Raw genomic sequence first — 22,500 nt, forward strand, 5'->3', positions numbered from 1 at the left:
GATTTAAATGACCTTGTCTTAACCTCAACCTGGATTTTATTTTTGGGAAAGCCACCAGACTTGTTACTTGTTGTTAAAAGCTGCTTTATTTTCTCTCGCATTGTTTCTATCTGATCCCCACGCACACGTATATGATAACGAATGTTGCTGTTTTTTCGCCAGATTCCATTAATTCGATAAACGTCTTATTCAGAACGAACTGCTTTATCGTGCGTAATACGTCTATACATCATTGTTTATGATCCAAATAGTTTGGCCTCACGTTGTGTTCTTTGATCATGGAAGTGTTTAAGTTGTCGAATATATATTTGTTCAAGTCAGGTGTAAACAAATTTCGAAAAGCGAGAAAATTGTCAACACGGGTAATCAACCAATTTTTACGGAACTAGACAAATAGTATATATATATATATATATATATATATATATAGACAAATATTATTGAATAGCACGGAATTATTCTGTTTTACAATTTTCCTTTTCGTCTTCTCCAATCTCCGAATAGTCCTTTTTGTGTTTTTTTTCGAAATTGTATATCTTGGATCCATAATCGCGAGCGCTTTCGACAGAAGTACTTCTCTCATCCTTGGGCATATTGTAGAAATAAATGTAGGGATTGTTTTTTAATTTACTTATATATTTTTCTTAGTCACGTGGTAATTTGTTGCAAGTTAGGTGGGCGGACTTTTTTTTTACATATATTAAACACGTATTGGGACCAACATTTAGTAATTTTTATATGGCTGATCTAGAAAACAAGGTATTTAATTTAATAGAGAAACCTTCTATTTACGTTCGATATGTAGACGATATACTAATTCTTGTCAATAACACAGAGGAAATAGAATATTTAAAGGGTGTCTTTCAGAATAATTCAGTTCTTAACTTTACATATGAATTAAGTACTAATAATAAACTCTCGTTTTTAGACGTTCTCATTGACTCTAGTAGCGATGAATTTATCACCTCCGTTTTTAAAAAACCTACATCCGTTAATTCCTGTATTCTAAATTTTAAAAGTGAATGTCCATTCCGCTATAAAACGAATATAATAAGGAATCTTATATACCGTGCAAAGGTGATTTCCTCCAGCAAAAAATATTATTTAATGAATTAAAAAATATAAAACAAGTGTTAGTAAATTATCAATTCCCTAACTGTCTTGTAGATAAAGAAATAAAATTAGCCATTAGTAATTTGAATCAAATTAGTAATATTCAAGAAAATTATCAACCTGTTAATATATATTACCGTAACCAGTTACACAAAAACTCAAAAATCGATGAGAGTATTCTTAAAAATATAATCCGTAGATATGTGGCTCCAAAAAATAATTTAAAAAAATAAAATTTATTATATATTATAAAAAAATACAGGCACAAGCCTTGTAATGAAAACCAACATTTCGCAAACAAATGACCTGTTGGAAAGGACCAATGTAGTTTACAACTTTAGCTGCCCAATAGGAGAGTGTATCTCCAATAGTAGTAGCTACATTGGTTCAACAACTAACACATTGTCGCGAAGATTGACTCTCCACCTCTCTGACTCTAGCTCCATATCACAACATTTGAAGGGACATGGCTGCCAAGATTCGGAATTTCGAAGAATTATGGTAGAAAATACAAGAGTATTGCAGAGTGAGAGAAATGTAAATAGGCTAAGAATACTCGAAGCATTGAACATTAAAACAAAGAAGCCTCAAATAAATAATATTAATTATGAGTGCAGCCGGGACATTTTGAAATGTTTGGGATAAATGTTTAATAATGTATATATGTGTTTGTATATATAAATCTGTTTAATATATGTAAAAAGAAAAGTCCGCCCACTTGTAACAAATTACCACGTGACTAGGAAAAAAATATATAAGTAAATTAAAAAACAATCCCTACATTCATTTCTACAATATGCCTGAGGATGATAGAAGTACTTCTCTCGAAAGCGCTCGCGATTATGGATCCCGAATACTGTCGAAACACTTTTTAAATGCGCATGTATTTTCTCAAACGTAAAAACCCACTTGTTAGTGTGTGATCTAGAGATATTAGTCTTACTTGAAGTTTAAATCAATAAATATTATTATTGTGTTACTATAAGCAATGGAAGATGTTTCTTAAACCAAAATCAATTAAAAAAGATAATTAAAGAAATCGGTTTTGGCATCGGAAAATAAACTCAAATTTTTCCGATTCCGATATCCCAAAAGCTTTGATTTTTCCTATTCACGATTCCGATTAATCGTCCCAACACTAATATATATATAAAATCGATCTCCTACTTGGTTATATATATATATATATGTGTTTGTGTTTGTTTGCTTATACGTATATAACATTATATTCGTCCCATGGTTGACAAGATTCATTTCCAGAACAGATCAGAAATTTATTTTTTTGTTTCGCTTACTAAAATAAAAATCAGCATCCAACAACAGAAAGTAAAAATATGATGCTCTACTCTAAACATCACTTCAAGTTTTGATAGTTTTTTTCATACAAATCTAATGAAAAAATAATCGCAAAATAATTAGATAACAATTAAAAGTTTAAATCCTATTTCTTTTATGCTTAACGGGAAATTATAATGCTACATATATGGGTATACTGGTCACGGCACAAGATTGTGTATATGATATACTGGTATATATTTGTTCGATATGCCTCCGTTTCCCCCCTTAAATAGTATTCTAAATAATACTGAATCACGTCTGGAGTACAGCTGTATTTATCAAATGAACGACTAATTCTTTTTGGCTATAAAAACAAGCGCATTTTATTTGACAAATGGCCATGCGGCATAGTACGGAGAAAGGTGAAGTTGCATCCTTTCATTCATAATTCTGTTTCCAGAGTTCGTATTGTTTCATTCATTTGTCTAGCGCTATTTTAGATTGTTACGTTATCGGTCGCTTTTTGTTATTGAAGGGATTTTTTTTTTACTTGAATTGCCCGCCAACATTATTCAACAATAAGAACTATGCCAAGTAAAACGCTTTGTCTTTATATATATATATATATATATATATATATATATATATATATATATACATATATATAAAGAGAGAGCGTCATCCAGATACTTTACTGTATCAGTGCAGCTAGACTAGCAACTACCAGGTTTGAAACGTCACCGCCTAGGCGATAGTTGGCGCTCCAACCGTTGTGCCATTCGGTTGTAGCTAATGTGGGCATGTGAATTAACCATGATTAATCGCCTTAGCTCTATTTGTTTCTACAAAGAGCATCACTTAATCACTTAATACGCTAATGGTAGCTTGCTTATCACTTGTCAATATGCTCAGCTCAGGATAAGGAAATATTATAGTCATCGCATACAGTACTCTTCACTGCATCACAGCTCATCAGTGCGGCGAGTCAAAGTGAATTAATAAATAGAAATTTTAGGTCCTTGGGAAGATTTTGTTTTTATGGGCACGATATATAATAGGTAAAATTCCTATTTTAAAATTCAAATATTTAAGATTTTAATTAAATTTGATTCATAGTTATTTGATATCAGTTTAGCAAAATTCCATGTATTATAATTTTTTTCTGACGATTTTTTCAATCCTTAAAATTTATAAAAATGAGAATAAAAAATGTAGGCGTACTTTTTTTTTCAGATTATTAATTTCATTATGGTCATTTATATGGTAAAAACGATTTTTTATTCGGGATATTCATTTTACCCATCCTAGGACGGGTAATCCTGTAGTTGACTAATACAATAAAAGTTCTACGAAAGATTCCTTTTCAAAATTATGTTTGAAACTTGGTTAAGATTATTAAAAGAAAATCCATTGAAACTTCCACAAAATAGTATCGACGAGGAAATAGAGGTGTATTTTACAGAGTTTTTCTATGTCTCTTTCTCGTTTCTGGTATAATTTCGTTATTGAAAGAATTCAAGTCGAATGGAAATTCGACGGAAAGTATTCGCTTAAATTCTACAGACGCCTTTGAATAGCTCCAATTTATGAGAATTGATACGTGGATTATCTGTTGAATGGCTTACAAGTTATGATCACTGTAGTTTTTAATGATTTTTTATCGATCGTTTGTCTCAAAATGTTTCAAATACATCTTATCGATTTCTTTGGTGTGTATCTCTCTCTCTCTCTCCCTCTCTAACTTTAATATATATATACATATATATATGTGTGTGTGTGTGTGTGTAATATATATTAAAGTTACACACACATATATATGTATATATTTAAGGAAATACACGCACACATATATATATGTATATATATATTTAAAGATACACACACACATATATATTTAAAGATATACACACACACATATATATTTAAAGATATACACACACACACACACACATATATGTATACATATTTAAAGATACACACACGCACATATATATTTAAAGATATACACACACACACACACATATATATATATATATATTTAAAGATACACATACGCACATATATATTTAAAGATATATACACACACACACACACACATAGTGCCGCTGAAAAGAAAGTCCGCACTTGTCATTTTTTTTTTCAAAAACCGCAAATTTAAGCTAAATTCAATGCAACTGTTTTTACAACCTTTTTCATTTGATTCGCCTTTTATTCATCTACTAGCGGGGGTAACCGGTATTGCCCGGGTGTTTGAAGGTGTGTGTAGGGGGGAAGTAAATAATAAGGGAAGTAATAACCCTATTTAAATATTTAAAAAAAATATGTTAAACTTCTTAAAAATATATTAAAAACCAAAACAAAAAAAACAGCGAACAAACCTAAAACTTTTTTTTTTAAATCGGAAAAACAAAAAGCAAAAATAAGGGAAGAAATGATGAACGTGTTCGGAAAAAAAAAAACACAGCGAAAAGCGAAAAAAACGGCATAAATAACCTTTCGATTCGGTTAATTCCATGGTGCGTTCACCCAGTAGAAAGCATAGAACGAAAAGGCACGGTAAAATTCCACTCCAGTTTTTTAAGCAACTACGAAGTAAAGAAAACCCAAACCGGTGTTCCTTCGTAACTGTCCCTTATAAACGATCCGGAAACGGTGTAGGTGGTGGCGGGGGAAAGAGGAATTAATTAGAGAAAAATATTTTACTACTTCCATTGATTTTTAACCGATTTTGGCAGTTAACTCTCAGCAGAAAAAAATATAGGAATCTACGATTATCAAGGAAGTGGAGAGGTAATATTCCTATAGCACCACCTCAGATATTGTGCTGCAGTTTGTGTATATTACATTCGCATGATATGTCTTGATTTTTAATCCTATTAAGGGCAAAATCATAAGGGAAAAATGAGTTCATTTTATATATATATATATATATATATATATATATATATATATATATATATATATATATATATATAAGGATAATTTTAATTGTTCATATTTGACTTTTAATTGAAGTATCCGTGTGTTCAGGTCAATTTAAAAAATTAACTTCAACTTAGTAAAAGCAAAAAGAAACACCACACAATAGAAAATTGTTATTTAAACATTAATTCAACACAAATACAACAGGAACACAATGAACAAGTTAATATTTTGTAGCAAACTTTTCTGCAATTGGACAGCTTGCAATCTTCTGGGAATTCTCTTAAATTAGTCTACGGCAATATTCCGGTGAAAGGGTATTCCACATCTCTCTAATTTTTGTCCAAACACGGAATATTCTGCTCTTCAGGGAACCTCTTGATGTGTCCAGCTGTGTTAATGGGAGAATTATCCCGCATGAAAAATAGATTATCATGCAAATTTCGACCAAAGAAAGGTAGAAAATGCTCAGTTAACATATTATTGTGGTTGGCTGAATTAATTTAATCTTGCAAGCGATTAATAGGCCCTGGATCATTGGCATTAATAACGCCCCACACCAAAATTGAATCTCCACCACCTTACAGCATTGAAACTGTGCACTTAGGATTAAATTCTTTCATCCTTCCTCCTTCCTCTGACGGACGTACTGCCTACCATCACTGCCTAGCCTAGCTAGAATTTGCTTGCGTCGCTAAAAATCACTTTCGATGAATATGAATGCTCTTCATCGCATCTGACGAATTCCATACGATGCTTTCTGTTCTTTACAGAAATCATTGGCTTGCGTCTTGGAATGCAGCCTGGCAAATTAACTTCCTTCTATCTGTTCTTAACTGTAGAAAGAGAGGACTTTTTAACAAGAGTACACTGTTGTTGGATTTGGGGAGCCGTTTCAAATCTGTTTCTGAGGCTGCGGATCTTGATAGCATTGTCTTCCCTGTAAGAAGTAACTCTAGGACGGCCATATTTAGGGGTCGTACCGTTTTCTCATGACATTTCAATCCGCGGCCGGTTTCTGGATTGGATAAACTAGAAAGATGGAAATTAATCAGCTCTTGTAGATCACTACGAGAAAATCGAGGTAGGTGGATTAAATGTTACGGTGTATAACCTAGGAACAACAATGATTACGATTAGAGGTGCTTCAGTTTGTTCGAGAAAATAGAAAACATTCTCTGTAAACGCATATAGGGTGAAACGATAAATTTGTCGCACTAAAAAAAACACTATAGCTTTATTTTAAAAGTTTTATTGAAAAAAATCAATTCAGGTAACTTGATTATGTAATAGAACTGATATCTATTTAATGTAGCCGCCTTCAGCCTACATCACCTCCTCGATACGGGCCCGGAACTGGGAGCATGAATTTTCCACAAGACCGGCTTTGATGTTGTAGGAGGTCACGTTGGTGATGTTCTCGGCGTATGACCAAACGAAGTAGTATGGCAGGTTCAGGCCGGGGGAGGAGGGGGCCAGTGAGAGAAGGGTACAATGTCATAATACTCCTTCTGAAGCCGAGCCTAGATCTCTTTGGACTTGTGGGTCAGCGCTGAGTCCTGCTGCCACACCCAGGGTCAGCCAGACTACACCAGGGGATCACAACACTTTTTAGCACATGCAGGTACACTTTCATGCTAACTTTCAAGCCGACTTCGAAGATGTGAGGTGGCATGGTTCACTTGAAACCACAGCAAAAACTATAACTGTGGGCAGAAACTTTGTTTTCACCACCCTGAGCATGTCCCTATTATTCGTAGAGATCCAGCGATGCATTTTGAGGGTGATGGCAATGGTCCTGTTGTTATAACTTGGATCAGTAGAGAGCATGAGTTGTACAGCGGCACATCTCCGATCTCACTCCTTGAACAGTCTGTCACTTTCAGACATGATAGAAGGCTCTTATCGCTCTTGGGGTTTGTAAAAAACTGGCCAACTGGTGGATGGTCTGCAAAAAAAAAAAATTTCATCAAACGGAAATGAAATTATGTCTTTTCTAGAAGGACAATTTTATGGTTTCATCATGTATTTACAAAGACAAATGACTGTCGGTTTCAAAAGTAGACCGAACTAAACAGTGTACCCTAATCTGAAAACCCTGACCAATCAGTAAATAGAGAATATCTTTACAATGTATTCTACTAATCATAATAAAGTTTAAATGATTTTCTTACCGTTTATTTTAGTTAATCTATCTATAGTTCTATGAAAATGAAAATGTGTGTGACGACACTTCTCAACCTATATACTCAACGACTTTTTTATCTACAGACTTGAAATTAGGAATATAGGGTATTCATACATGTGAAAAAGTTTTCATCGGTTTTTATATGGAAAAAAAAAACAGGCTACTGAAGAGTAAAAATTGAAAATGGGTATTTGGAGTGTCATCGGAGTTTTATCTGTCGACTGTTTCATGACTGTGCATGCGCGAATCGTTCACATGACAGCTTCTTTATGTTAAGAATAAGTAAGTTTGTAAACACTGTTTAAAGATCGTGGCTAGCTGGGCAAATGTTTGTCGTACTTGACTCACTGTCTTTAGGTTTTAATTTCGATTTCAGTTCGATTATTTTTTTCACAATAAGTGAACTGTTTCGAAAAAAAAAGCATAATTCTCGCATGCACATGTCTTAGTTTCTTTCTGTTCTTTACTTTATTTTTTAAAAGGAATTTTACGTTACGTTTGATACTGAGCAACGCCGGGTACACCTGCTAATATATTATATATGAAAATATAATATTTTTGGACAATGTTAAGTAATCATTCATTCTTTTTCTTTTCAATTATTTTAATGTACTCGTAAGCGTTGCCCGGTCGTAAAATACGATTAAATATGATATCTTAATTTACACATATTTCGTATTTATTATTATAGAATCAATCCTCTTTTTATTATTATATTGTACCCAATATATAGAAGTAGCTGGCTAGCGTTTCCGAGTCGTCAAATGCACTTTAATTCATGAAAATTTCGTATTTATTATTATAAAGCCAATTCTATATTGATTATTATAGTGTACCTAATATGTAGGAGAGACCGCCTGGTGTAACTCGGTTGGAAAATACGATCAAATATATTTTAATTTATGCAGATATCGTATATATTATTATAGACCCTATTGATTTTTATATTGTGCCCGATAAATATTTTAAGAGTTAAAAAAATAATTCACTTGGGTGCTATCAGCTAGAATCGAAACCAAAACATATAGCTCTCCAGCATTATTCGTTATCGTCTAAGCCACTGCATACGCATATAAAAACGTAAAAAAATAATGGTGTTAAACATATAAATGTATATTTACGCATTCATAGAGAAGCACTTTATCTAGACTTACGCCTGCCAAGTTTTTTTATTTTCAATTTTAGACCCTTTGTAGCTATTTTTACCGGTTTAATATCAGATCCAATTTATTCGCCGTGTCCAAATCTCCCATATATCAAGCTTCTGTAAATAAACATATTTCAATGAAAATAATCGGTTTTCACATATTCTTTTCGTTGGCGTTGGCAGCTTAGGTTACACCGTTTAATGCGGTTCACTTGCAAAGTAGGAAATCGTTTGTCTGTGTAAATATGCGCTTACACCAAGCTTTCTTTAATTAATCATATTTTATTTTGTTGTTTTATGCCTGACCCCGTTCAGCGGATTATAAATGTCTACTCACAAACTTGTCTCTCTGTCTAGAAGGTTATTTGCAATAATATTTTTGTCAAACTAGGCACGGACTACGTTAAAATTAAGACGAAAAAAAGACAGCGATAACTATAAATAAATACAAAAACAATTAGATTCAATAACAGCAACAAAAATGGAAAATAGAACATCTGGTCTCCCTCACTCATAGTTTATCTCCGCCGCCATATTGATTTTTTTTCCTTCCGCTAAAGCATTCTGTGGCCGTAATGATTCGCAGAGAATTATCAAAGTCACGTACAAATGTTATTTTCCTTCGACAAAAGAGGCAACAAAAACAAAAATACATATTATTCAAATTGTTTGCGCTTGGGTGTTGAAAGATGGACACAATCTATTATATTACAACATGGACAGCAGAATTTTAACTTTTTAAGTTCATATCTCTATCTTTAAAATTATATAAGTCAATTTGTATGTGTGTGTTTGTGTGTGTGTCATTTTTTATATGTGTGTATTTGTGTGTGTGTCACTTTGTATATGTGTGTGTGTCATTTTGTATATATGTATGTGTATATGTGTGTGTGTGTCATTTTGTATATGTGTGTGTGTCATTTTGTATATATGTATGTATATGTTTGTGTGTGTGTCATTTTGTATATGTGCGTGTATGTGTATGTATGTTTGTGTGTTTGTGTATCATTTTGTATATGTGTGTGTGTTTCTGTGTGTGTCATTTTGTATATCTGTCTGTATATGTGTGTGTATGTGTGTGTGTTCCTTCCTCGAAGGTTCTTAAACAGCCAGGCCTATCTTTTTGACAAATGTCACACAAAGCTAATTTATATGTCTGGCAGTGGTCTTAGATAGGTTTTGTACATAAATTCATCCGATAATATCGAAAAAATATCCGATCTCAAAAATAGTCTTTCTTCTCGTATAGATAAAAAAGAATAATTTTTACAAGGGAATATTTTACGTTACACGAGCCAAGGGAAATAATTAAATTATTTCCCTTGGCTCGTGTAACGTAAAATATTCCCCTGCATATTTTTTATCTATAAAAGAAGAAAGACGATGTTTAAGATCGTCAAGCCCAAATGTCCACTGACATGATATAGTAAACAAACATAGACGGAATTTGATGAACGATCTTATCATTATTAGTCTTTTATTTTTTCGGATTAGTCTACCGGGCAAATTATTCCTCAATAAAGGATGGATTCTATAACAATACATACGTAATCTACATAAATTAAAATATAATCTTTAAACGTATTTTTCGATCGGGCAATTCCGAATGGCCAGTTACTTTATTCATATGAAGGATGTCTTCTACTGAGTTTTTATTTTATTCCTATATGAAACGCGTTCGAGTTGTGACTGATGCCCGAATGTAGAATGTTAGAGTTGATACGTTTGTTACGTTAAGCCACAGTTTGATATATTGCAGAACTCGTTATTTATATAAATATATTGTAAATTATTTTTATATGGACAGTATATGCATTTATACCTTGCGTTACTGCACCAACCCATATCGCATTGTAGAACGCATTACTATGATGACTTGCTTAAGATGGAATAAGTCAGGGATACATAGTCCGGACAGTAACTGCTAATAGCCAGTTTCGAACAGACTTATAGATACTCATCAATCATGGTGGAGTGGTTGGTTGGTTGGTTGGTTGTTTTGTTTTACGGCATATCAACCCTTTTCAGGCTATTTAATGCCGAATTTGGTGATTTTGAAGAACGATTTTTTAATATAGTATATTTGTTTTTTAAGTCGTATTCTAATCTGGTGATTTTGAAGAACGATTTTTTAATATAGTATATTTGTTTTTTAAGTCGTATTCTAATCTGGTGATTTTGAAGAACGATTTTTTAATATAGTATATTTGTTTTTTAAGTCGTATTCTAATCTGGTGATTTTGAAGAACGATTTTTTAATATAGTATATTTGTTTTTTAAGTCGTATTCTAATCTGGTGATTTTGAAGAACGATTTTTTAATATAGTATATTTGTTTTTTAAGTCGTATTCTAATCTGGTGATTTTGAAGAACGATTTTTTAATATAGTATATTTGTTTTTTAAGTCGTATTCTATTTAACCCATAGTTGGGACCCTAGCAGGTGCTACCATTCCGGGTCAGAGTGGACCTGGGAGCAATGGCAATTAAAGGGTGGCTCCACACTCCCTAAGGCCTGCAAGCTGGAGCCCTCACCATCGGATATAGTTTAAGGTCATATCCAGGACCATGGTGGAGTGGTATTTGGACTTAATGATCGTTATGTGGGAAAAGGCTGACGCGCATAAATAAGTGAAACCAAATAATGCAGCCAAGAAGCAGATTTACTGATGTTGGAGTCCTCTGTGATCAAAGCTCCGGAATTGCCCATGAGCTCTGCATCAGTTGAATGTCAGAATCTCGTCCCTCACCGCAGAAGAGTTCAGATGAGACAGTGTTGCAATTTTCGATGTGACTGAAAAAACGCAGCATCTTCCTGGAATGCGTCGCGCATAAATGTAGCGATTAATTGGAGTAACAGAAAATATTGAAAGCTTTTATCGAATTCTGAAAGACAATTGTCGAATTGCGCACATGATTGCTCGAGTATCTTCAGTTCTGCTGCGAGATTTTGACAGTTTGCCAGCGTCAACGATATTTGTTTTTGTCTCAATGCTACGCGATCTACCCATAATGTTTTTTACGATCAAACAGTCGATCGCGATCGACGTAATAGGCATCCCTGCTTTAGATGATTCAAAAAGGTGTTATTCATCAGTCCTCATCATGAAATCACATATCGAATTTAAAAAATGAAGAGTTTTTATGATATAAAAAAAGAGATATATAGTGTAGTATAATAATTCTCCAAGTTCCAAATATCAATTTTTTTTTTTGGGGGGGGGGTATTTATAACTTTTCAAACGGTTTCCAATGCATATTGTTTCGTAACTGAAAAGGAACGGCAGAGTGTGTCCGTTACATGAACAATGTAAGTTGTTCAAAATGGTGTTATTATAAGTTTGTTTAAGGTAAACATCTGATGAGTGCGTGACTAAATATGCAGCAATAACATAATTTTGCAGTTTTAGTCGCAATACGAAACAATATTGTAATGAAACTATTTGAATAAAAGTAATAAATAACCAACTGAGAAAACTTGATATTTGGACCTCGGAAAATTATTATGCTATAATACTACATATGGTATTGAAAATTATTATGCTATAATACTACATATGGTATTGAAAATTATTATACTATAATTGAACCCAATAAGAAGACATTCATTGAGTTTTGACTTTTTTCAAAATTTACTAAATTTATATAAAAAATGATCTTTTTAATTATTAAAAAAAAAAACATTATTCGTGAGAGTTTTTAATCCATTACTATTGGTAATATATACAAACCGAGTACATTTCAAGTTAATGATTAACCTATTATATATATATATATATATATATATATATATATATATATATATAATTATATATCTTATTATATAACTAGCAAGGTGACCCGACGTTGCCCGGTATTGAATGATAATCCACGAATTTTTCACACCTCTATATTTTTATTGTCATCAAAATCGATGAAATAACCCATTTTTCAGTCAAATGAATTGATTGACTCCTCTAATTGGGGAGCCATCGCGATGCCCCTAGAGGACGCTTCACATGTCTGTCGCAGTGACTAAGGTCACAATACGTTTTAGTTAACATTACACTGTATAGTACCTGCTGTTGATTTTATAAAAATATTTTGTATATAATTTTTTGGTTCGTTTATAGTATTTGCCCGTGGCAATCGTGACAGCGATTAACAAAGTTACATTTTGGGCAAATTTTCCACCAACCACACACACCCTCTCACAAAATGGGGTATTTATTCCGAAAGCCGTTTGTAACATGCGGTGGTTGGTAGTGTAAGGAGGTTGGTGGTTGGGCTACAACAACAACAACAATTACAACAGAAGTACTTTAATTTTTGTACGCGGAGGGTGGGTGGCATACTAACAGCGGGCAATGCTGATTAACGGATCATGCTAGTACACATACACACACACACATATATATATATATATACATTTATTATGATACTATTACTAACTATATATATATATATATATGTATATATATATATATATATAGTTAGTTAGTAATAGTATCATAATAAATTTACTTAATAAAATAAAAACAGAAGTCGCAGTGGTTAGAGTACTTGAAATAACAATTGACTAATGTTAAATTCTATATTTATTTCAAGTTGAGTCATTCTGTTAACATTGAGAGGCGGGAAATATTGTTCTTCTCACGGGATCGGATAAATGTATAAATTGTATGTATTGTTGTTTATTCAGGGGATATCGACGTATAAACCGGGTCATGGCGTATCAGAAAGTTATCACAGTGGTATAGATTACAGTTCATAGTCACATATCGTATGATTTTTTATAAAAAGAATAATATATGTTCTATACCTTATTTCTTTAAGGGTTCTTCTATCTTTACTGCTGAGCTCCGTGACGAAACATGAAATGACCAACCATAATCAATTGAGACCTCTGTTCTTCCTTCTTTTGTGAAACTACACAACAACACTTTATATTTTTAAAATATAAATTTATTTCAGCTGTCTCTAATGTTCTTCACACGAAGTCTGCATTTCGTGTCTACATGCTTGTTCCTCACAGCCTCGCTTCCTGGCTTGAAGAACGCCTGTTCACTTCCGTGATCAAACGCAAACTCTTCCACTGACTAAACTTCCCGACCTCTTGACCTCACTTCCGTTACGTCATCATTCAAAAAGCATACGTATGTCAACGTGCGACTTTTGCACGTATTCCTGGTCGAAGTCATTTTGTTTATTTAACCTAGCTAATTTTTGTAAACATCCTCAGCTAAAACCCATTGCTGCGCTTTATTCTATAAACAATAAACTATTTTAACAATATCACTGAATAGATAAATAGATAGACAGATAGATCGATAATAATGAATTAACCTTTTACAATGTTAATTATCTCACAATTCGTCGCACTTACATTGATATTGAAAACCAACGGTTTTATTTTGAAAATGAATAAAACGGTCTTATATATATTTAGTCGTGAATATTTCAAAATGAAAACTAATTTGCATATTGCTTTAAAAACGAACTTTTATTAATTCACTCTTCGTGTTTTTCTGTTTTCTTATTAGATCATTAGTTTCATTTCCCTACTTCGCGCATTTCCATTTGTGCATATTTTCTACATTGTGCATAATTGCATATTATTTAGAGCTGAATTATGGAAGATCTCTATCTCTTGCTGTGGAACAGTCTCTACCAAACTACTTTGTCAAGTTTGGGTCTACATATTTGTAACTTTATATATAGAATATATATTCTTCGTTTGTCTATAATCTTTACTTTGTCCCATAATGGTAAATGGTTTCCTGTTTCTCTCCATATGTAATCAGCGATACCTGACTTTTCCGATCTTGTTTGGGAATTATATCGGCCGAAACGTTGTGCGAATAAAACTCAATGTGAGAACAGTAGTCCGAATAATCCAAATTATCAATCCTTATCACAAGCACCCGTGGTGCAGTGGTTAGAGCACTTGGAAAAAACAATTGTAAAAGTGATATTCTCCTGAAGGTTTAATGTTCAATTCCCAGTCTGGGCGACCGTAATTTATAATTGCCAATTACTTATCACTTCAATCCAGTAATGGCTGACGGAACGAGAGCATGCTACCCACGTGAAGTAAATAAAAGATTCCGTTTGAAATTCTGTTCAAAATCTTGAGTTCGACAGAAACATTTCCGAGTTCGACAAAATACACCTGAAGAAGGTCGGAGGTTATATCAACCAAAACGTTGTGAAAATAATACTCAAGATGAGAATAGTAGTCCGTAGAATCCAAATAATACGAATCTTCATCACCAAAACTTCAGAAACAAGGGTCCTAATTGTTTTAATGTCTTTTTAAGAATATCCAACCAGTTTTTGAGAAGTTTGAAATACGGCATCATTAGAATAGTTTATTGCGTTCAACAAAAGAAAGTTGTCGCTAAAGATTATTCAAGATCGCCATTATGTTAGCCAGTTGTTTACCAAAACGTATCATTAATTTGAATTCTTTGTTGACGGCCATATTGCTATTTCGTCTCTTTTGTTTCAGCAATTTATTGTTTTGTTTAACTGTCTACAAATGGCTTCGTTTTCGGAAATAAACGGAGACAACAGACTTAAAACTGCGCCGCTTTTATGCCGAAGTTCAGAAGCGGTTTATTTGAAAAGAAAATTATTTTTGACAAGTCTCACGCAGAACAATATACATACATAGACAATGTGCATTCAGTACACAAAGAAAACATTTTTTTCTTATGTTATTTTATAAGCAAATATTAATACCATTCCAAAACAAGATCTATTTTATTTTGTAGTCAAACTTTCAAGTCTAATTAAAATTATTGCATACTTCCAGGCTATAAATATGAGTGAAACGAACACCATTATATCGACGTATTGAATTGCTTGTGTGTCCTACATATATATATATATATATATATATATATATATATATATATATATAATATATATATATATATATATATTAATATATATATATTAATATATATATATTAATATATATATATATTAATATATATATATATTAATATATATATATATTAATATATATATATATTAATATATATTAATATATATATATATTAATATATATATATATTAATATATATATATATTAATATATATATATATATATATATATTAATATATATATATATATTAATATATATATATATATTAATATATATATATATATATTAATATATATATATATATTAATATATATATATATATATTAATATATATATATATATATTAATATATATATATATATTAATATATATATATATTAATATATATATATATATTAATATATATATATATACACACACACACAATAAATAAAAAAAAATAAACGTGTTCACAACGGATTGAAAAACTTGTTGGGAATAGTTGAAAGCGTCTCTGAGGAGTGACTAAATGGAAGATTTACAGTTCTATAGACGAGAGGTAATTGTCCATCCTTTCACGAAACAGCTGTAAGAGCTTAACGCCAAAATAGGTGAATTTCTATTCATGTAGGTTGTGATTTTATTCAATTGGCGTATATATTAATATATATATGTATGTATGTGAAATATTTCTATTATATGGACGCCCAGCGCGAACAGAAACCCCGCGATATCATTATACCATCTTTATACAGAACATATACTACCCTTGGATTCTAGTTAGAAGACCAAGAAGGTATATTTTAGTTAAACGTGGGGCCCAAACGCGACATCTTTTTTATTTTAATTTTTTTTATTTTATTTTAGTTTTCTTTTTTTTCTTTTTTTCTTTTTTTCTTTTTTTTCACATTTCGTCTTCCATAATCGGGAGATCGTATTTATTATAAAGGAGGATATAAAATGATAACATACTACGAACAGTACTTTAGTATATAGATACGCCAATTTAATGTTCTATCTTCCTTTTTAATAGATAGGATCTCCCGATTGAATACTTATAATCTGGAAACCATGACACACTTACGTTTGTTTGTTTGTTTGTTTTTGTTTTACAGTATATCAACCCTTTTCAGGTTATTTAATGCCGAATCCAGTGATTTTGAAGAACAATTTTTTTAATAGAATGTTTTTTAAGTCGGTTTCTATTTAACCCATTGTTGTGACCCTAACAGTACTACCACTCCGGGTCAGAGTGGACCTGGGAGCAATGACAATTAAAGGGTGGCTCCACACTCCCAAAACCCGCAAGCTGGGGCCTCACCATCGGATATAGTTTAAGGTCATATCAAGGACCCACACTTGCTACATACGTTAAAGGTACTACAGTATTAATATAGAGATACCTGTAAAGTCGATTCTTCTCGCTCTATCATTGGTATTAAAAGTCTACCTTTTTGTATTTCAAAATTATTAAAACAAACTTTTTAATATACTTAGTTATGCATATGTGAGCGATTACATGAACATTAACTGATTTACTTATTCCTATGATAAACGAACGTTATTTAATTATCTTTTTTTATAATTTTTTATCTGGTGGTTGGTTTCATTTCACTATTACGCTGAAATCTATTTATGCATAGTTTCTACATTCTGCATAATTGCGAAGAATTTAAGATGAAAACGTTCTAGTACACGGAATATTTTTAAGAACTCGTCTAGCTACAGCCACACTAAAAAATTCTTCCTCTGTTGAACATCTCATCTGTTGAACAGGATACCGTGAGTTTGTTTTCTAACCGACTACAATGCGGTGGTCATCTGCACGTCTAATATAAATGAATTTCTCTTAAGTCTTCGTCCGTTTCACAAATTTTATCTGATTCTCTCGTGGCGGCGACCATCGTATAACTGTCGGTTTTATCAAGGTTTATCCTCTGGTGATTTTTATCTTTTTTTTTATCTGTCTGATGATTACTCAAACGATACCGACTAAGGCTGGAGCGCTAAATGTTTTGGTTTCAATTCTAGCTGATGGCACCAAAGCTATATTTGTTTTTCTATTTTTTTTTTTAATTTTTGAAATCACTACTATATATTGGGTACAATATAATAATCAATAGAGAACAACTTTTGTGATATTGCTATACAGGGTGACCCAAAAAAAAACAGAGGACATTCAATTGTTTTTCTGAGCATTTCGGAGTCAACAGAGAAAAAAAGGCCGAAGACCCTAGTGTTTTGATGTGATGTTTTGAATATAATAAACTAGTTATGACTAAAGTTTCATTGCATTCGGACAAAATATTAATAAACGGGGCCTAATTAGAGTTGGGGCCCGTTTTGGGGGGGTCATCCTGTATATAGCATAATCACGTTTGACGCACAGTTTATTGCCAGATCACCGAAGTTAAGCAACGATGAACCTGGCCAGTACCACAGAGTTGACCATTTGGAAATTTTAGGCACTGTATATACAGCGCTAGGACGTAGAAATTTCAGGTTGGTATCTGGGGGAGGGGGTAATCCACTAGAAGTGATGCACCCTCAGTCTTTGTTAAGACATGCATCTAAGAGAAAAAATAATCTGATATAAAACCTCAGGTATACTATGTGGCAGCCATTGCACCGACTAAGGTTAGCAGTTATACCAAAAAGTGTGGTTAGCTCTGTACAAAACCTTCACCGCTATAAACAAATCATGTGCGGATTTCGGAATAATTTTGTTGTGGTGGACCACATACGTCAAATTTGATTATTGATATTATCATCATGATTTTTTTTTAATATGTAATTTTTTTATTTATATTAATTAATTTAATCATTGTATATTAATGCACTTGATATGTTTGTATTTTTTATCTTTTCAGTTTTTTTTTTTTTTTTCATTATATTTCACTGTTTTACCCATTCGTCATTCAATTTATCCCCGAAGTTCTATCCAATTGAAAAAGAGATACTATTCCTTTCTTCGACGATTGTTTGATACAACCTCTCTCTCTCTATCTATCTATCTATCTCTCTATCTATCTATCTTTCTTTCTTTCTCTACCTCTCTACCTCTTTCCCTCCCTCTATCACTCTCCATCTTTTTCTTCTTTTTTTCTCTCTCTCTTTCTTTCTTTCTTTCTCTCCCTATTTGCCTCTTTCTCTCTTTCGCTGTCTCTCCTTTCTCCTCCTTCTCTCTCTTGTTTTATCTCCCTTTCTCCTTCTTTCTCTCTGTCTTTTTTCTCTTTCTTTCTCTCAATCTCTCCCTTTCATTCTCCATCTCTATTTCTCTCTTCTTCTTTATCTCTCTCTCCTTCTCTATCTCTCTTTCTTTCTCTACCCCTCTCTCTCTCTCTCTCTCCCTTTCCACCTCAAGAATAACTCTTCTTATGAACAGAAAAATATTGTTTTATGCTGATATGAGAATGTCCCATAATTCGTTTGAAATGTGTTTTATTTCAGGAGTCCACAGCGAACAAGAACAACACCCACGAAATGTTAACGGTGTGTTACTCTACGCTCTACCCACCTTTCTTTCTATCCGTCCATCTCCACCTTCTCTTTCTTTTCTTTTTTTTTACATCTCTATCTATCTGTCTACCTCTATCACGTTCCGCCTATCTCTCTCACTTTCTTATCACTTTCCTTTCCCCTATCAAAATTCCCCCTCCTTTCTGCTCGACTAGAAATTCTTAGAGAGACCACTTCCATCACGACCCGTCAGCATTCATTTTTCTCTTCCTCACCTCACCCTCACTCGTATGTGTCCATTTGTGTTGTCAGTCGAATGTCCATCTCCGATTCAGCACGGGCATTCATGACAGGAAGCATTAAGCTTCTCCGCTCATATCAACTTCCAGTGCATTATATGCAGGCAGTGCACTCCTGTAATGCATCTAGGCTGAATGTACTCACGAAAATGATAATATTACAGATCCCGAGATCATCATGTACTATTAGATGCCCCTGGGGTAACAGCTATTTACGTTGGTTGACAACACCTAGGAATGCGCAATAGATAATGCAACGATCGGCCGCATTCGGGAAATACATTAAATGCGTCCTAAAAAGGTACTTGTGCGATGAGAGGTATACACTCAGAAAGGTTGCAGCATCTCTAACGGCATTTTTTGTTTGAACTGAAAGAAAAAAATATTAGAGGTTGGAAAGAATATTTTTCTTTCGAAGGTTTTTTTTTTCTAGACTAATTTGCTGTTCCAATACTATCCCATATAAATTCCGCTGAAATATAGTGTTCCAAAAGTCTTCAGTGTATGTTGACATTGAATATCTCGAAAACTATTAAGGCTATAAAAATACATATGGTATATTCAGAAATCTTGTAATCTCAAGTTTTTTATGGAATGTTCAAAGATGTTTAATCTTACGCCACATATCACGTCGATAGTCCAATTCTTGCAAAACACGTCCCAGCATTGCGTTGTCAATGGTTGCAACAGCTTCTGTTATTCGTCCAGGTCTCTTAGCTGGGTATAAGCACATATCCGCCATAGATTTACCATGCAATCTCATTATAGACTTCTTTCTGGTAGCTGTTTTGCGATATTTATTTATTTATTTTTTTTTTTTTTTTGTGTGTGTGATGCACATTGAACAAGGTTCAGTTTTTAAAACGCCTTTTCTGGTTGAATAAACGCCATTACTCGATCTGAAAAGAAAAAAATCAATCCTTACAAAAAACGTTAATGCATTTAGCTTTAAATTGGTATCACTTTCATCTTACTACAATTCATAGTTAAGTAGATATGAGGACTTGAAATGTGCTCAAGACTCTTGGAACACCTTCTACTCGAATCATAGGAAGATCTCTATCATTCCAACAATAATCGGAGCAACCAGACTCATGAAAATAATTTAAAGGCTTTTTGGCAAATATATACGTAAACCAAGTGCAAATAACTGCACTTAAAGGGCGTGTTAGAATATTAAAAAGGTCTTTCATTTAGACTGCATGAAATTGCGAGTGAATATCTAGCATCCCAGTCAAAACAAACTGATAAGAATTTCTATATTAAATTACGGCATTTTGGTTTTTAGAATAGGGGCTTCTCGTCTTTAGTCTCACAAATGTCTCGGTTCCAAGCAATGTATACTCCCTATTGTCAGACCGTCATCCTATTTAAAAGATGAACCCCAATCTTTAAAATAAATCGCGAAGGAATTTTTATAACCAAAACTAATTTTAAAGCAATATTTTTTAGTTTGGTTTGTATTACAATAAAATATATGTTCAAGTATTTTTGTTGCGGATCAAAACAGATGGTAAACGATGATTCCTTGAATAGAAAACCAAAACTGAATAAATTAATTGCAATTTACACTTTAAATTGGTTTTATAAGCAATTATAGAAAAAATAGTTGCAAAATTAAACTTTGCCAACTTCGTTAAATAATCAGTTATTTCGTCTGCACAATATATTCCGCCATATTTCCCCATATTTCCTCCTATAACACAGAACAAGCTAGGTAATATACAAATATCCGTGCATGAGGTCGCCAAGCTAATTAAGAACCTAGATTCCAGTAAAGCAACTGGCCCTGATGGCATCCCAATTATAGTGTTAAAAAAGCTTCAACCAGAACTTGCTCCCATACTTACGAAACTATTTAAGCGCTGCCTTAAGGAGAAGTGCTTTCCGACTCCCTGGAAGACCTCATCAGTTTGCCCTGTATTTAAGAATTCAGGTGATATTGTCTATTTATTGAAAGTCACAGTATTTTGTTTCGTATTAACTAGTCTCAACACGTGGGTAGACTTACCTAGATGGATTAGAAAGAATATTTGTTTGAAATGCCAGTGTTTAATGTGTTCATTTTAGTTGTGATGTAATTGTAATAATGTAAATAATGTGTTATATCCAATTACCCAAAATATTTGGATTATGACAACAGTAAGATTTATCTGAGTATAAAAGGATTCCTATTTTACAACAGAGAACAAAAGATGTAAATGTACTACAAGTAGCTATGTAATACTCGTTATTAGCCAAAACAAGTAGCTATGTAATACTCGTTATTAGCCAAAACGCCAAGAAGCAGGTAAACACTCGGGGTCTGTTCTGTTAAGAAATAACTAAAGTTGATTCTAGTATGTAATAAGGTTTTGATTATCGCACAAAAGTAACAAAATCGAATACATTAGTTTTTTGTTTCAGTCGTTATACATTATTGGATATATATATATATATATATATATATATATATATATATATATATATATATATATATATATATATATATATTGCTATTGGCAACACATCTGGACATGTTTTCCTTTTAAAATCAAATATTTGTTGTTGCATAATACATGCAGATGCAATGCATACGTTGATGCATATGAATATTTATGTATGTAGAATCCTTAGTTCGTCGTCTCATCTACACGTTTCTAAATGTTCATTTTGTTTTTTTATTCTGTCGTTCTGCCATATTTGACTTTCTATATCGTTGTGTTTGTGTGTATATGTTAGATCATATTCTTGGTATTATCTCCTCATGGAAATGTTCCTCCGTGATTTTGTAACCTGAAAAATATATATAAATATATATACATACATATATATAAATATATATATACATACATATATATATGCATACATATATATGTACATATATATATACATATATATATGCATATATACATATATCTGTACATATATATATACATATATATATATGCATATATACATATATATGCACATATATATGCACATATATATATACATATATATACATATACATACATATATATATACATATGCATATATACATATATATGCATATACATATATATTTATATACATATATATACAAATATATATACATATATATACATATATATATATATATATATATATATATATATATATATATACACACATACTAGTATTAATGTATATTATTACAAACTTTTCTGGCTATATATGTGCACATATATTTCCACGAATAAATACTGGGTTGACTATCATGATTCTGGTCATGTGCCGTAGAACA

At 32.3% G+C, this 22,500-nt stretch overlaps 1 protein-coding gene across 2 annotated transcripts in view; it reads left to right on the plus strand.

Annotated features, from left to right (window-relative positions):
* The window catches only part of LOC145249442 (glutamate receptor ionotropic, kainate 2-like), a 1,370,511-nt gene that overhangs the window by 1,014,537 nt on the left and 333,474 nt on the right, over nt 1–22,500 (plus strand). The window contains exon 8 of one of the 2 annotated variants that reach the window (XM_080110999.1): nt 18,949–18,990. The exons of the other annotated variant lie outside the window; for it this stretch is intronic. Within the exon in view, the coding sequence (XP_079967125.1) occupies nt 18,949–18,990 (42 nt within the window). The remainder of the gene's footprint in view (nt 1–18,948; nt 18,991–22,500) is intronic. 2 annotated transcript variants of the gene reach the window in all.

The sequence above is a fragment of the Euprymna scolopes genome, chromosome 28 (assembly GCF_053919585.1).
Source record: "Euprymna scolopes isolate OS-2025 chromosome 28, ASM5391958v1, whole genome shotgun sequence".
In the NCBI taxonomy this organism is placed as follows: Eukaryota; Metazoa; Mollusca; class Cephalopoda; order Sepiida; family Sepiolidae; genus Euprymna; species Euprymna scolopes.